Source organism: Elephantulus edwardii, unplaced genomic scaffold (assembly GCF_000299155.1).
Source record: "Elephantulus edwardii isolate Elephantulus edwardi_28Jun2011 unplaced genomic scaffold, EleEdw1.0 scaffold00030, whole genome shotgun sequence".
Taxonomy (NCBI): domain Eukaryota; kingdom Metazoa; phylum Chordata; class Mammalia; order Macroscelidea; family Macroscelididae; genus Elephantulus; species Elephantulus edwardii.
The window spans coordinates 7488627-7505904 of record NW_006399780.1 but is presented as its reverse complement, the minus strand read 5'-3'; the positions used below and the strand labels follow the sequence as shown (position 1 = coordinate 7505904).

The following is a 17278-nucleotide window of genomic DNA, read 5'->3' as shown; positions in this document are numbered from 1 at the left end:
TAGTTGACCAATTCAGCAAAGTAGCAGGATACAAGATCAACATACAAAAATCAGTTGGATTTCTCAACAGTGACAAAGAGAATACAGAGCTGGAGCTAAAAAAAATCAATACTGTTCACAATAGCTAATCACAAGATAAATATTTGGGAGTAAATATAACTAGAAACACAAAGGATCTATTCAAAGAAAATTACAAAACATCACTACAAGAAACAAAAGGAAACCTGGAGAAGTGGAAGAATATCCCTTGCTCAAGGATAGGAACACCCTTTGTCTTGGGTGAGGCTCCCTGGACTCAGACTGAGAGACGTATGTCCAGGCTTGGAGGAGCATGCTCTCAAGAGAGACCTGTAAGGAAATGAGGATGCCAGAAAAGGGTCGAGGGAGAAGCCAGGTGGTAGTGGTAGCCGAAGCCTCAGCTGATCCTAACGGAGAGTTCTGGAGCTGAGATGAACCCTTCAGAGTTCCCTAAATTGAGGTAAACCAGATTTGGCTTCAGGCTGCCCTGGGGAAGGAGGCATAATCTTGCACAAAGAGTGCCCTGCAGGGGAATTCCCAGTGAGGGCTCAGCCGTAAGCTGTCAACAGCCAGTAGTTCTTGCGAGTGCATTATGAATGTCTCAGTGCTGAAGAGAGACTGTCCACTGCATCCCCACTACAGTGGTTTTTAAGCTTTTCAGCGCACCAGAAATGTCTGCAGGACGTGTTGAAAGACAGATTGCTGTGCTGCCAACCCAAAAGCACATAATATAAATCCACCAGCTGCTCTAAGGGAGAGATGGGTAATCTCCTGTGGGGTGATTTGCTGCCTCTGGAAACCCACTGAAGGCACATAGCAACAACACTGCCAGTCAAAGTGATTTCACATGGACTCAGGTGTAAGAGGGACACCAATCCCACTGCCCCAGCTCTTTTCCTCCATAGACTTCCCAGCACCAGGGAAAGTGACCCAGGTACCACCTGGGAGAACCAAGATCTAAGCCACCCATTGGCTTCTGAGAGCCCTGTGATGCTGAGATGCACAGCAGGACTGAGAGGCACCCACAGCCCATTCATGTGCAGACCTGGATGCCAGACCCTCCTCCGGGCGAGAGGGTGAAAGTAGGAGTGCTTAGGGAGAGCAGACCACTCTGCAGCCACTCTGTCGCCTCGCAACCTTTGCATGTACTTCAGTCCCTAACTCAGCTGCCACATCTGTGGGAAGGACGTACCTGCCTCCTGAAACTGAGTAGAGTAGCCTCCCCAGGCTCTCCTGACATCTAGTATAGGAGGATAACTTTGCACTTACAGTTTTCTGTCCTATTTTCACCTGTAGAAACAAGTGCTTCCTAATGGCAGGCTGTGTATGTACATCTCACCCTTTTTACTGTCTTGCTGTCGTCCAGTAGATAGCTATTGAATTGAGACATCAGGGAACAGGCACATGTCCAGCTAACCTAACTGTGATGACCCTGGCAACCAGAAGAACAGAAGCAGATATTCTTGCAGGAGAAATGTGAAATAATCTTTTGCTTGTTTTAAAGAAACAAGTGCAAGCTTCCATGTAAAGCACAGTATAAAATCAATGAAGGGTTTAAGATACTTTCATTCACTCCTTGAGTAGAGAGGAAGGGAAATATGTAGACAATTAAAAGAGAATAAAGATCCTATGAAGAGCAAAGAATATCCCATGGACTGCCCAAAGAGTGAGCAGGTATGTCTTGGGAAAGTGCAGCAAGAGTGCTCCTTGGAGGCAGGGATGGCAAAGCTTCCTTCCTCTCGCATGCTTTGGACACATTGCTAGGAGAGGCTGCTCCTTGGAAAGGGACATCCAGCTTGGAAAGGTCAGTGAAAGAGAGGAAGACCCCCCCAGAGAGATGGATTGACCGCAGCAGTAGTAAGCTCAAGTTTGTCAGAGATTATGAGGACGGCACAAGATAGGACAAGGTTCAGATCTGTTGTTCATAGGGTCCCAATGAGTCATACTTAACGTGACAGCACCCAACAACAGCAACTGTAAAAGTCCTACAGGGTACCTAGCTGGTACAGACTGTTTAAATGCTCAGCTGATAACTGAAAAGTTGGTTTCCTTATCTCTCAACCCTCTCTGAAGTCTACCCAGAGGTTCCTTATAAGAAAGGCTTTGATGATCTACTCTCAGAAATCCAGCCATTTAAAAACTTAGAAAGGAGGGACAGGGCCCTGAAATTTAACCACTGACTAACTTGTTCAGCTACACACCTAGTGGAAGCCATGTCTGCCTGGAGGAAAACCACTGCCATCAAGTCAATTATGACTCGCACTGACTCTCCATCCAGTTTCTGAAACTGTAAGTCTTTGTTTTTCAGCATCACAATATTGTGTACTTTGTTAAGTAGTTTCTAATTGTTTTCCAGAGTGGTGGTTCAAATAAGACACTGTAAATCTTACAGGGAGCAGACTGTCGCCGCCTCCTCCCGTGAAGCAGTGATGGATTCAAGCCAACAATCTTTCTGTTAGCAGTCTAACATTTAGCCCTCTATTCCACTAAAGCTCCTTGCCTGAAGGAAGGGGTGTTCTTTTCCCTATCCATCTGCTCAGAAGAGATGATATGATTCTAATTTGCACAAAAGGTCTATATGGATTATGGGATGTCAGTGAAGAGCACTTACGGGCCTGACTGCCCAAAGATCTTCTCAGATGAGGTATTTTGTGTGCAGGTTCACAGAGGTGTGTCTGAACACAAAGACCGTTGGCTTCCTTGGCATTTATGTATATTCTAGAACCTTCCCTGAGCTGTGTAGGAATAGTGTTATACTGTCAAGGTCTAAGTAAATGAAAACAAAAGGAAGAGTTGGACCATACCTGCAAACACCACCTTGACTTATTTCATGTGAACAACAGGTTGAGTATACATTGACCCACTGCTGCCTTGTGCCTGTCCCCAGCCGGGACACCTGTAGGGTCTACATGAGGACCAGTTTGCAGTGTTGAGCATCAAGAGAATGCCATCCAGCTCAGCCAAGGCAATTCCTCCCCACATACAGGCTGGCTGGAGGTTGACCGATGGGAAATGAGATGAAAAGTTAAGAGTTATTTGGCCTTTAGCCTCTACAGGGTGAATGAAGTAGGCATTGGGGACCAGGAATAGCTGGAGGCATCAGGCTGAGAGTTGGCTGGTCCATTCTTTATGGTACAAATCACCTTTCTGGTGTGGTCCATCTGGTGCATTCTCTTGAGTCATTCTGAAAGAAAACAGATGCGCAATGACATATTCACCCACGCTGGGCCAGTGCCTTACCCCACCGTGAGTCACGTGCCAGACACACAGATACCACGCACCTAAGAGTGGTGTGCAGGAGAGAGAAATGAGCCAGCAAAACCATCTGCTTCTGGTTTCCCTTCTGAGCCACCCCGGGGGGGTGGGGGGGGAAGAATGGAGAGGAGGGAGAGATTTTTCAAGGTGAAGTCAGACTTATTTACATTCCAGTTTCCCCAGCAACATACACCTTGAACTTGAAATATTTAAACCAGAGGAAGGATTAGTCATCTGACAGAACAAATGTTAAAATAAAGATGGGAATACCATGCACAGCAATGGCCTGGTGAAAATCAGCACAGCACCTTGCCTAAATGGTGAACCACATTTGTGCACAAAGGGAGAGAGGAAATCCCTCCTGGATCCACGAAACGAGCCTTGCCGGCGCCCCCTGCAGGAGAACATATGCTACAACTCAGCTGAGCCTCTCCCCTAATTCAGCCTGCTTAGTGTTTTATGATGCCTTGTCCCATAGCGAGCGCATGTGACATATTCCATTGAGAGTGGTGCTGCTAACCCAAAGGAAGCACGCCTCTGGTGGTTCGAATCCACCAGTGATTCCAAAACAAAAATATGGACAATCTCCTTCTATACAATTTATAACCTCTGAAAAGCCTCTGAAGGTTATTTCTATGCATTATTTCTGACTTGACAGCTATGAATTTTAGTTTTATCATAGACCCTGGTGGCCACATTCGAAGCTTCTGGAAGCCATAGAACCTAACTCGTATGTGTCCCTAGCAAGTATGAACACAGATAGATTCTTAAGCTTCTGAGCTTTAGTCTTCTCAGCTGTAGAATAGAGGCCTGATACCTTGCTTCAGAACGTATGCGAAGGTTGAGAGAGAGACTGTGTCTGGAATACACCAGATGGGAGTTTTCTGTAATTCTCCCTTTGTTTTGTCTCATGGCACCTGGTGGGAGTGGAATACTACATGACTGACCTTGGCACCACCCCCGACTTAGACAACTTACAAACACAGCCTTAAATAAAATCAGTGAGCTGAGGACAATGAGAATGTCACCCCTCTGATGGTGATACTGTCCCTGGAGAATGGCAACCAACTCTGCCATTTGTTATTATTGTTGTGTATCACTGGCTACTGGCTTTTGAAGTAATGTATCTTCGATTGGCAAAGAATTAGCCACTTCATGCAGCTAAGAATCTAACTTTCTGTGTGAGGAGGTGTCATACAGTACAGAATTCAAATCTCTCTTTCTTCTCTCTCTCTCTCTCTCTCTCTCCTACTTTCTCTCTCTTTCTTCTTGTTTGTTTTAGGTGCCCCATCTTCCACCCTTGCCTCAAAGCTAGCCTCAGTGACACTTTTTCTCAGCTCGTCTTGTCCTGAAAGGATGGGAGAAAAGTAAAAATGGGATGTTTGTGTCTGGGCTTAGCATTATGGGCAGGGCACAATGTTTAGTCCAAGTTGGGCAGCCCATATATGGCCAAGTTGGGGTCTTTGGTCTCCCATAATGCTGCATTTATTAGTTCCTTATGAATCATGTCTGTGTTTATCATAAGTAAAAATATTTCAGTAGAATTCTCTTTAACTTAAAATCTTAATCCAGTGACTTTAAGATCATCATAAAAAGAATTGTTACAGCTATCTTGGTGGAGAAGGATTGAAATTCCCCTTATAATTCAGAAAGTAAACATAAAGAACATGGTTCTCTTCAATGACATAGGGTTCCTAAAATGTTGTATAAAAGATAATAAATATCTTCCCAAAAGGTAATTAATTTCCAAATACTTAATGGTTACTCCCTCAGGCTCACAAACTTGACGGCCAGGCCATTCCAGTGGGTTGTTGGGCGTTTATCAAAGTTGCTAACATTTGCTATATTTTAGCCATCTGGAATGTGAATTTGGCAGCTGGGAAGTTAGATGTTAACTGATAGCTCTCGCTATGCGCAGGTGTGAGCAGATGTGATCCTGGTCATTGGAGATGGCTAAGCCTTCCACATTCATCCCCTAATGGGCTCTCCCTTCTCTGGCAGAGACAGCTCATTCTGTAGCCAGATGACTTGAAGCACAAGCACTCCTTAACCCTGGAGGAGCAAGTGATTCATAGCAAAAACCCAACCCAACCATTGCCGTCGTCTGTTCCAACTCACAGTGACAGCATGGAGTGGAGGGAGTAGAACTGCCCATAGCACCCTCAAGGCTGCCGTCTTTCAGGACACTGGCTGCCCGCCATGCTTCCACAGAGAAGCTGGTGAGGTCAGGTCTCTCCAGCCTTTCAGTTAGCAACTGAAAGTGCTTACCTGCTGCACTACCATGTTCCTGATTTAGAGCAGGAGTGGAGATGGGGGTCCCTTTTCTCATAGCTTTGACGTTCAGTCATAGTCACAGTCCAGGACAATGTGGGAGGCCCACTGTGTATGGCTGTAAGTGCAGTTATTCCACCAGTGGCAAGAAGTTGCTCTGCATTCCTTAAGGCACACGGTTCAAATCCCGGTTCGAATCCACCAGCTGCTCCACGGGAGAAGGATGGGCAATCTCTTCTCATGCAATTAACTGCCTCTGAAAACCTGCCAGAGGGTCAGCTATGGGTCAGTTCTAACTCGACAATACACAACAACAGAGGCTGAAAGAGTTGGAGGAAAGAGAAAGAAGGACTTTCCAGGCCACCAACTCCGGCCTCATCGGAGTGCTCACTGACATCTTCAGTGACTGGAAAATACTCAGGTTGGCGTACTTGTTAAAAGCAGCTTAGACACTTGTAGACACTCTCCTCTCTGTGACTTATCTCTCAGCCCTCTCTCATGCCTCATAAATTGTTTCACTTCCTTCTTCTCCGCCTTGTTACCCTCCCTGCTTTATTCATTCTGTCTGTGTTCCTCAGAGTCAGCTGAGGCTGGAAGCCTGTCTTTCTCTTACTCCTGTCCTGTGTTGTCTCCTGATCTACAACCTTTCCAGTCTGGAGATCTTCATCCGGAAGCTCCTCCTTCACCCTCTGAGTGTTTCCGCATACCTCTGCTCCACCATCTCCTTCATGCCCCAGCTCTTGAAGATGACCTCCTAACTGAGAAAGACCAAAGCCTTTTAGTGTGGTGCTGTTGTTTCTGTATTCCAGGCCGGCTGGCATGTGAAAGTTTCTCCTGCACACTCATACTTCTTTCCCCTTAGCAGTCTTAACCTGAATCTCAAAACCAGAGTCCCTGTCTTACTCTTCTTTTAACTGATATTGAGAACCTACTATCTGTCAAGCACTATTTTTATTCCTTTTCATTCAGTCATTCCTCTGAGAAAAATGGGAATCCCAGAACACTTGATCGTGGGAATGCGAAACCTATACTTGAACAGTTGTCAGAACAGAGCAAGGAAACACTGCATGGTTCAAAATTGGGAAGGGCATACGCCAGGGATGTGTCCTATCTCCATACCTTTTCAACCTGTATGCAGAACAGATTGTCTGGGAGGCTGGGCTCTGTGAGGAGAAATGCGGCATTAGGATTGGTGGAAGATCTATCAACAATCTGTGTTATGGAGATGACACAACCCTGCTTGCTGAAACTGAGGAGGACCTGTAGTGCTTGCTGCAGAGGGTCAGGGACTGCAGCCTTCAATATGGATTGAGGTTCAATGTCAAGAAGACAAGGATTCTCACCACTGGACCAATTGGCAGCATCAGGATGGATGGTGAAGAGATTGAGATTGTTCACAGCTTCAGTCAGCTTGGCTCTACAATCAACACTCTTGGCACCAGCAGCCAGGAAATTAAAAGACATATTGCCATGGGAAAGTCTGCTTTTAGGGACCTCTCTAAAGTACTGAAGAGCAACGGTGTCTCTCTGAAGACTAAGGTGTGTCTGGTACAGGCCATGGTCTTTGCAGACACTTGTCATGCGTTAGAGAGCTGGACAATGACCAGGGAGAACAGAAGGAGAATTGATGCTTTTGAGCTTTGGTGTTGGAGAAGAGTATTGAGGGTACCATGGACTGCTAAGAAAACAAACAGATTCATCCCGGAGAGGCTTAAACCTGGCTGCTCCTTGAAGGCAAAGATTCTGAGGCTTCGTCTGACATACTTTGGTCATGTTGTAAGGAGAGACCGGTCCTTGGAGAAGGACATCATACTTGGGAGGGGGGGAGGGCAGGCGCAGGAGGGGAAGACCCTCTAGGAGATGGATTGATTTGGTGACTAGGGTAATCCGGATGAGTATATCGGAGACAATGAGATCAGCACAGGTCAGAACAGAGTTTAGGGCTGTTGTACATAGGGTCGCTATGAGGACGGCACATAACAAAAACAACAACATTCAAAGTATTCATTTTGTTTTCTCCCCTTAGTTACAATTGATCAGTGCCTTTTACTGTAATATCTCATCAAGTCCTCACTGTATCCTGCCTTTTCCTTTACTCTACCCATCCATCCACCCATATCTGCGCCCCTCTCCTTCCCCTGCCATGTACATGACTAATTGAGGGGGGTGGGGAATCTAAGGAAAGGTTTATAGATAGAAATACTTATGTCAAGCACTATTACAGGTAGAGACCAAAACACACACACACACAAAAAATGTCTATAATCGTAAGAAATACAGTCTAGTGGGCGGTAAGAGCTCCAGGTAGAGTAAGTGTAAAGGTCCCAGGTTAGTAGCATGAGTGATATATATTCCGCAAACACCTTGGAGTAAGGCTTCCCTGAGCCAGGGTTTCCCAGGTCACTTACTCAGAAGGCGCACTTGTCATTCCCACCTTCAGTCTCCTTCAACACCAAAGCTGAATCGTCTCCCAGAATGCGGTTCCCAGCAGAGGAAAGCCCCATTTCCCCCACACACTAGTAAAGCTATCAGGAGGCAGACTTTACTCCCAATTTAACTCTCCACTCAGCAGTCAGGAGAGTGACAACAACAGGTCCAAGATTCCTATTGAAAGATGAAATGATGTGTCCCAATATGATGTCATTGCTGAGAACTGCAGGGATCTCACAGGAGGGCAGGGAGAGGAGGGAAGGAGAAGAGAAAGGAAGAGGGGGACATAAACTTTCCACATGACCTTCAACCCCAAAGCGATACTCTCCTTGAGGCCGTCAGTCCCACCCTCTTGGAACTAATATGTGTGAAAGGCACCATTTGGAAAAGGCGTTTCCATACAGCAAAGTCTGCAGCGAAACCAAAACAGGGAGATTTGGAGGAGAGGAAATGCTCTGCATATGATTTCAATGAAATATAATGCTTTCCTTATTAAAGTGTTTTATGATCTGAAGCCCACATGTACATGACACTGTGCAGGCAAGATGTGGACGAGGCTTAGCACTTTTGCCAGGGACGGGATCAAACGGAGGAAGCCCTGAGAGTTCTCTGGGACACCAGAGCATGATGGCTCCCATGGCCCAGTCTTTTCTGGGAAAGTGTTTAATCATGGCAAACAGCGTAGCCCCAGATGGAAAAGGCGGGAAGAGGGATGGACCAAGGCCACGCAAGCCCTGAGTCAGTGGGAACAAAAACCAGGACAAGGCCCAGAAGGTCTCCTTCTGGAAGTCTAAGAATAGAACTCATAGAAGTGAGCAGAATAGTACTCAGATCAGCCTTGACTTTTTGTACAGGCCTGACGATGGAACCATATACAGCTTTTAGTCAACATCACCTCTTTCTTTCCACCATCATCGAGAGATGACCCAATGTGAATGGCATGGAACCCTCGTTTCAGACAAGCTTTATTTAACATATAATCCATGAGAGGCAAAAACTGTTTGTACTTGACAACCTAAAGTTTGGTGGTTCAAATTCGCTCATAAGCCCCTCATAAGAAAGATCTGATTATATGTTTCTATAACTATTATTCTTGCTGCTATGTGCCCTCAAGTCAGAACTGACTCACAGCTGATCCTCCAGTGGGTTTTGAGAGGTAGTAAACCCCACGGGAGGAGATTTCTCATCTTCCGGCAGAGCAGCCAGTGAATTCAAATTATTACAGCCAAAATACCCCCATGGAGCAGTGAGCTCTACTCCAACACATAGGGACGCCCGTGAGTTGCAGTCAACTTGACAGCAGTGGGCGTTTGTTTCACATAATTGTTCTGGGCCTTGGGTTTCCCGTGGGGCAGCTGAACAGGCCTCTTTGTCTCTACCTGGTAGTGCAAAACAGAACAAAGGCAGTGTGCGATGGTATCTCCCATCTGGTGACTAATGAAATACAATCATTTGATTAGGTCTGGTGTCACACGCATTTGCCCATCTACTTAAGCACGCCCCAAGGAACCATTACCCCTGTTTGGTATTCTGCTCATTACCACTGTTTATTTACTGGCCACGGACTCAGAAGGATGGTGCTGACATCATAAAGAGACAGAATGAGGCAAACTTAAGGAGGATTTATGCTTCAATTATATTTCCTTGAGAGCAGGCGCGAACAGCCGTGCATCATTTTTATTGGTTCCTGGGCCTCCCCCCATCACAGCCATCTTTTTTCTTCTGGGCTTTTTTCTTTTTGCTTTGCCTTGCTGGAGATGTTTCTTAGGAACCCTCCTCCCTCCCCAGGAGGCAGTTCCCTGCATAAGGGCTTTTGTGGTGTAAATGCAGTTTGCCTGTGACTTTTCCGTTTATAGTAATTCCTCTGTTGCTGTCAAAGAGCTCACTGTGAACGAACAAGTGTAAAAACAGAATGATTACACCTTGGGTTCTGCTTTATTTGTCACCTGGGGGTAGTGTCCAGGACGTGAATATTTATGCCCGTGAAGAGCTTAGGTGCCCTCTCTGGCATTGATGGCTTTGTTTATCTTGCCAGACGTCATTCCTAATTTTCAGCATTTATCTTTTCAAACAGGAAAAGAAATAAAGATTGAAGTCACTCTTTCACCCTCCAGGGTGTCACTGAGAGAAGAAAGATAGGAGGGAGAGGAAACTGTAAACAAAGGAAATAAACAAGATGGTAATTGAATGAAAACAGAATGTACTTGGGGTATGTCGCATTAGGAAGTTACCAAGGAGCTGCAGATTTTATTTTGGTATCTCTTAAGGCCAAGAAATCTTTAATCTCTACAGCACTCTGATTCTGTTCCAGAATGTTCCCTAAGAGGCTACTCAGACTCAAAAACCAGTTATTATCAAATCAATTCCAGCTCATAACGACTTCAAGTGTGTCAGCGTAGTACTGTCCTCCACTGGGTTCTCAGTGGCTGGTCTTTCAGAAGTAAATCACCAGACCTTTCTCCTGAAGCACCTCTGTATGACTCAGCCAGCGTTTTGGGTGGCAGCACACTTAGTGCTACTCAAAAGGAGACACAAGTACATCTTGGGAAAGGTGCAGCCAGCGTGCTTCCTAGAGGCACAGACATGGAACTTCCTCTCGTATATTTGGGGCATGTTGTAGGTGGGGTCAGTTCCTGAAAAAGGACATTGTACTTGAAAAGGCAAAGGGTCAGAGAAGCAGGGAAACACTCTCAGCGAGATAGATGGATTGACACTAACTGTGGGCTCAAGTATGTCCGATACAGTCAGGATGTCTCAGGATAGGGGTGGATGCAGACACATTGTTCCTAGGGTTGCTCTGAGTCATAGCCCGCTCACTGAAAGCACCTAACAACATCACCATTACCCCCTCCAAGCTGAAGAGGTCAACTTTCTTCTCACTTCAATTCTGTGAGTCACATCCCACTTCTGGCATAGTCCATCAGGAGTTTTGCTACTAATCCAAAGGCAGTGTCTCTGTGGCCATTCATATCCACCAGTGGCTCTGTAGGAGAAAATGGACAATCTCCTCCTGTGTCATTTACAGCCTCAGAAACCCAATGGAAGGCTAGTCATGAGTCAGTTCCTACTTGAAGGCAATGAGTTGAGTTTTCAGTATTCACCTAATGTGGCAGCCCCACTTGAAGAAAGGAAGGAGCTCTGGGAACACTAAGACCTACTGCCCACAAGCTCTTGAGAATCCATGGCTCCTGGAAGAACATCAGACATTTCCACAAAGTAACCCCATATTGGTGGGAGCCAGGGATAGATTGTCCACTATCAAGGTAAGCAGAGGCCTATTTGTACTCAGTAATCTATATTTGTTCCCATTCCAAAGAAGGGTGACCTAACTGGGTGTGGAAACTACAGAACAATATCATTGATTTCACATGCAAGCAAGATTCTACTGAAGATTATCCAGAAACGACTGGAACAGTACATCAGCAGAGAATTGCCAGAAGTCCAGGCTGGGTTTAGAAGGGGTCGTGGTACTAGGGATATTGTAGCTGATGTTAGATGGATCTTAGCTGAAAGCAGAGAACACCAGAAGAATGTCTATCTGTGTTTCATTGATTATGCAAAGGCGTTCGACTGTGTGGATCATAACAAACTGTGGCTGACTCTGAGGAGAATGGGAATCCCAGAACATTTAATTGTGCTAATGTGAAACCTATACTTGGATCAAGAGGCCGTAGTCAGAACAGAGCAGTGTAACACTGCATGGTTCAAAACTGGGAAGGGTATACGCCAGGGATGTGTCCTGTCTCCATACCTTTTCAACCTGTATGCAGAGCAGATTATCCAGGAGGCTGGGCTCTATGAGGAGAAGTGTGGCATCAGGATTGGTGGACGATCTATTAACAATCTGCATTATGCAGATGACACAACCCTGCTTCCTGAAACTGAGGAGGGCCTCATGCACTTGCTGCTGAGGGTCAAGGACTGCAGCCTTCAGTATGGACTGAGGCTCAATGTCAAGAAGACAAAGATTCTCACCACTGGTCCAATTGGTAGCATCAGGATGGATGGAAAAGAGATTGAGATTGTTCACAGCTTCAGTTTGCTCGGCTCCATGGTCAACACTCTTGGCACCAGCATCCAGGAAATCAAAAAACGTATTGCAATGGGAAAGTCTGCTGTTAGGGACCTCTCTAAAGTACTCAAGAGCAACGATGTCTCTCTGGAGACTAAGGTGCGCCTGATACAGGCCATGGTCTTTGCAATCACTTGTTATGCATCAGAGAGTTGGACAATGACTAGGGAGGACAGAAGGAGAATTGATGCCTTTGAGCTGTGGTGCTGGAGAAGAGTATTGAATGTACCATGGACTGCCAAGAAAACAAACAGATTCATCCTGGAGAGGATTAAACCAAGAAACTCCTTGGAGGCAAGGATTCTGGGGCTTTGTCTGACATACTTTGGCCATGTTGCAAGGAGGGACAGGTCCTTGGAGAGGGACATCATGCTTGGGAGGGTGGAGGGACGGCACAGGAGAGGAAGACCCTCTATGAGATGGATTGATTCAGTGACTGGGGTAATCGGGATGGATGTGTCAGAGGCAGTGCGATTTGCACAGGATAGAGCAGGGTTTAAGGCTGTTGTACATAGGGTCGCTATGAGTCGCAAACGACTCGACGGCACATAACAACAACAACCACAATCTCTAGTGAACTATTTCACAGGGATTCCACCATAGATGTGAAACTGTTCACTACAGATTAAGTAAACCCATGTTTTCCTTGCTTACTGGGTACTCCTTCTATCCTCCCTAGTCATTGTCCAACTCTCTGATGCATAACAAGTGATTGCAAAAACTATGGCCTGAATCATATGCACCTTAGTCTCCAGAGAGACATCATTGCTCTTCAGTACTTTGGAGAAGTCCCTAACAGCAGACTTTCCCTTCACAATACATCTTTTGATTTCTTGGATGCTGTTGCCAAGAGTGTTGACTGTGGAGTGGAGGGACAGCACAGGAGAGGAAGGCCCTCTATGAGGTGGATTGATTCAGTGGTGGGGGTAATCAGGGTAGGTGTATCAGAGACAGTGTGATTAGCACAGGATAGAGCAGAGTTTAGGGCTGTTGTACATAGGGTCGCTATGAATCGCAAGTGACTCAAGAGCACATAACAACAACAACAAGAAGAGGCTTTGGTTCCGTAGGAAGCCTTGCGTGACTGGAAGAGTGAGAGATGCCAGTCATACCTAGAAGCAGAATCTTTGATGTGAGGAAAACATGGGAAATTACTCACAATAGATTAGAAAGTAAGCACTAGTAAGTCCATGCTTATCTTGCTTACTTGTAGTCTGATACTGATGTAAAATGCAGCAGATAACCTTTCTTGAATAGTCATTGATGTCACATTGAACTTAAACCTCCCCAGGCTTTCCTGGCTGACTCTTGTGAACATATGTAGTTGTCTGACTAATTTCTCTCCATGATTTCAAAATTAATCATTCCCTGACCCAAAAAGTTGCAAAGCACCTTTGTAAGTATTAAGTATTGTCCACTTGTGGGCAATAAGTAGCCATGAAATTGTTATTCAAGTAATTCTAGGTATTTCACAAGAGGAGAGCCAGGAAATGAGGTGGTTTCTTCTGGGTCTTGGGCTTAGTTAACAGAATAATTTCTAAACCTTGTACAAGCATTTTTACCACTACATTTCATGATGGATTTTTCCTTTTCTGTAAAGAAGACCTAAAAGTAAAGTAGAATTGGAATAAATTAGTCATAATACATGTATTGCAAGGAAGAATATGACCAAGAAATTCCCAACTAAATAGTCTTCTCTTTGAATAAGACTTCTCCAGTCTCTTCCAGTTCTGATTTATTGGCTTTATGTGAGGTAAGTAAGCTAATCTCCAGTCTGAAAATGCTTACCTGATTTATATTTGGGTTCTCTTACCCAGAGCAACAGACTTTAGATAATATGGAAGATGGGGGTGGGGGGAGAGATGGAATGTGAGATTAAGAAATAGGAAAAAATTAGGAGGGTCCGAATCTGGTATTTGCTATAGTGCCTTCTTGCCATGTGGTACAGTTATGTGCTTAGTCACCGACTAGGAGATTGTCAGTTCACTCTCACCCAAGAGGCACCACGGAAGAAAGGCCTCCTTCCAAAAGGCAATGGCCATGAAAATGAAAACCCTACAGAGTGCTGTCCTACTCTGCAGACATGTGGTCTCCATGGATCAGAAGCAACCTGGTAGCATGTGTTTTTGCTGGGTTTTCCAGGGTGTTAAAGAGCGCTGGTGGTATAGCATTACAGTGCTAACCCAAAGGCCAGCCATTCAATTCCACTAGCTGCTAGGTAGGAGAAAGGTGTGGTCAGTCCCATCCATTAAAGATGTCCAGCCTTGGAAACCTCCTGGAAGAACCCTCTGAGTTGGAATGGATTCTTTGACAGTAGGTTATAGGGCCTTGGATGAGTTGCTTAACCTCACTGAGTCTGGATTCCCATCTATAAAATGGGCAGATGATGATGGCTACCCTGTCCTGTCAGAACCAACAGGGATCCATGGAGTGAATGTGGGTTCTGGACTCAAAGTGAAAGGGCTGCAAAGATCATAGAGCTGTCCCTTACCTGTTGTTTATCAGTGGGCACATCTTTAATCAGCTGGGACTGGTGCTTCAGGTGTGAAATGCCCATGGCTGTAGCTACTTCTTAGACTTGGGGTTTGTGGAAGCACCTTGCTCAGGGTCCAGCCTCTCAAAGGTACCCAGTGAACACTCCTCCTTCCTACATGCCTCTCTTCGCTCTACTGTGAAAATAAAGCCAATAAGATGTGTGCAGATTCTTTTTAAATGCTGATTACTCACAGACACTAGCTGCTATCCAAAGATGCAGCTCAAATATGCCCCAGATGATGCAGACTGCCCTGTGTCCTCCCTGAACCCCCATTCTCCCCATGTATTTACTCATTCACTTCTGAGCCCTGATGCTTCTGTCCACAGGTACCTGGCACTTTATGCCTACAAGCCTCAGAAGAATGACGAGCTGGAACTGCGCAAGGGTGAGATGTATCGAGTCATTGAGAAGTGCCAGGATGGCTGGTTCAAGGGGACGTCCTTGAGGACTGGCGTCTCAGGAGTGTTCCCCGGAAACTATGTGACACCCGTCTCCAGGTAGGGGCCAAGTAGACCTAGAAGAGAGCAAGCTTCCTCCACCGTTCCTTTAAGGTGGCTTTTTGCCTCAAGGTTATGCTTGTGGCTTGGACAATTTAAAAATAAATAAATAAATCCCAATCCCGAAGGCATCAAAGCACACTAGTGGGCGTGGAGTTCAGCCCATGAGGGGTCCCAGAGTTCCTTGCAACAACGACCCTGTGGTCCTGAGGAGATTTAGAGAACAGAGGGAAATGCTGGCAATTGTTTAACCCTTTTAGCTGCGTTTGCTTGATTTTACCTCTGCAGACCCTGGCTACCTAGGGGAACAGAATGATTTGGGAGTGAGGGAGGCAGCATTAACTAGCTAACAGTGAGAAAGATACCAAAGATAGTAAGATCGTGTATGTGCATGGGGGCGGGGGTGATGCGTGTGTGCGTGTGTGTGATCACACCTAGACCCACTTGTTATACATAAAACAAATACATACAAAAGACAGAGAATATCAAGTTAACTACTTTTACAGAGCTATGAAAAGTTTTGTAAAAATCTTTTCTTATGTCTTATGCTTCTTTAATTGTATTTCTTTCATAAGATAAAAAAAATTATTTCAAAAACTCACCAAAGGGGTTCTCTAGGAATTTTTCATTGATGTGAAATGTGCTATTGCTTGATTTCATGTCTGTTGGTCATATCCATTGAAGCCCCCTTGAGGGCACATCTTTGGGTCAACTACCCAGGTGGTGGAGGTGGTTGGTACTGACCCACAGAGTTGGAATCGACCCATAGCTGACCCTCCATTGGGTTTTCAGAGTCAGTTTAATTGCTCTGGAGGAGATTTCCCATATTTCTTTCCTGGAGCAGTTGGATTTGAACTACATGCCTTTGGGTTTACAGCACTGCTCCTTTACCATTAGGCCACCAGAACTTCCTTCACACTGCAGGAGGTGTACATAAATGAAAGACATAGGAGGCCCTTGGGATCCTACTCTCTTTGGAACAAGATTACCATGAAGAAAAATAAGGCCTAAAGCTTTCCATTAATTGTTGGGCTGACACAACATTTTCAAAGTTATATAAAGATGTATGTAAGAATATAGTTCGTACTTGTGTTAAATGGCTTTATTTGCCCAACACACTCTTTAGCTAATGCTTCATGTTGCCCAGTAGGGAACTTGGAGAAGAATGGAGCCTGGCCTGAGTCCAGCAAGGTCTAGAGGAGGTTGTACATATTTCATTCAGGTGACCTTTGGCCGAGAAAAGCGTAAGGACTGAACTGCAGAGGGGACCGAGGAAATGCCCCATGGCTCCCACTCAAGCAGCATGAAGTTTCGGGTGTTGAGTGTCCCCTAAGGTTCTCTTGGTGTTTATTTATAGATGCAAAATGACTTCCCCAGCTGTGTACTTTCCAGGATGAGATTTCAAGAGGAAAATCTTTACTATTGATCTTATGTGTCGATATTTACAGGCCACGTCTTTTTAGCCTACAACTTCACTTGTTTACTTATAAAATCTCCAAATCATCATCTTGTCAAGCAAAACACCCTGGTAGCTCAGTGCAGCTGAACCACAATGAAGGCAGAGTGAGGCTTGGAGTAGGGGGTGTTCAGGGAGACACTTTAGAGCTAAGGTGTCTCCTTTCTTTTTGGCAGCCACGTGAACCAGTGAAAATTAGTCCATCATGGCCAGGGTTTGGTTTCTGTCCGGGTAAATTAGTTTCACTGACTCTTCATGGTTAAACTGCTTGTTGACCTGTGATCCTTCTTCCCATGACAACAAAATGGCCTGACTATGCTCCCCAGCTGTGGAAGGAGGGAGTATCACACAAGCAGGAGTAGTGCTGGCCTAGAGACAAGCTCACTAAGCCTAACCGTTTCTGGAAAATGCAAATCACTATCCAAGATTATGAACATGCTCTGCTGAATTTTATCCTCATGGAAAATCAGCTTAAAATGATGGCACATGGTTCTGGATTCCAGCAGCCTTATTCTGTCCTTTCTGGGGATATTTTAACCTGCCACTCACTCGTTTCCTGTTGTTGTTTTTGTTGTTGTTCTTAAGTATCATCCAGGCGAATACAATACATAGTGACCATATGAACAACAGATCTGAACCCTGCCCAGTTCTGTGCCATCCTCGTCATTTCTGATATATGGGAGGCGGATTCTTCTCCACCCACAAAGGTCATATTAGAGCAGTCAGTCTTATTGTTGTGCGCC

The 17278-nt window shown here is 45.3% G+C and overlaps 1 protein-coding gene across 1 annotated transcript in view; it reads left to right on the top strand.

Moving 5' to 3' along the window:
- The window catches only part of SH3RF3 (SH3 domain containing ring finger 3), a 588334-nt gene that overhangs the window by 451678 nt on the left and 119378 nt on the right, over positions 1-17278 (top strand). The window contains exon 6 of the mRNA XM_006883820.1: positions 14909-15079. Within this exon, the coding sequence (XP_006883882.1) occupies positions 14909-15079 (171 nt within the window). The remainder of the gene's footprint in view (positions 1-14908; positions 15080-17278) is intronic.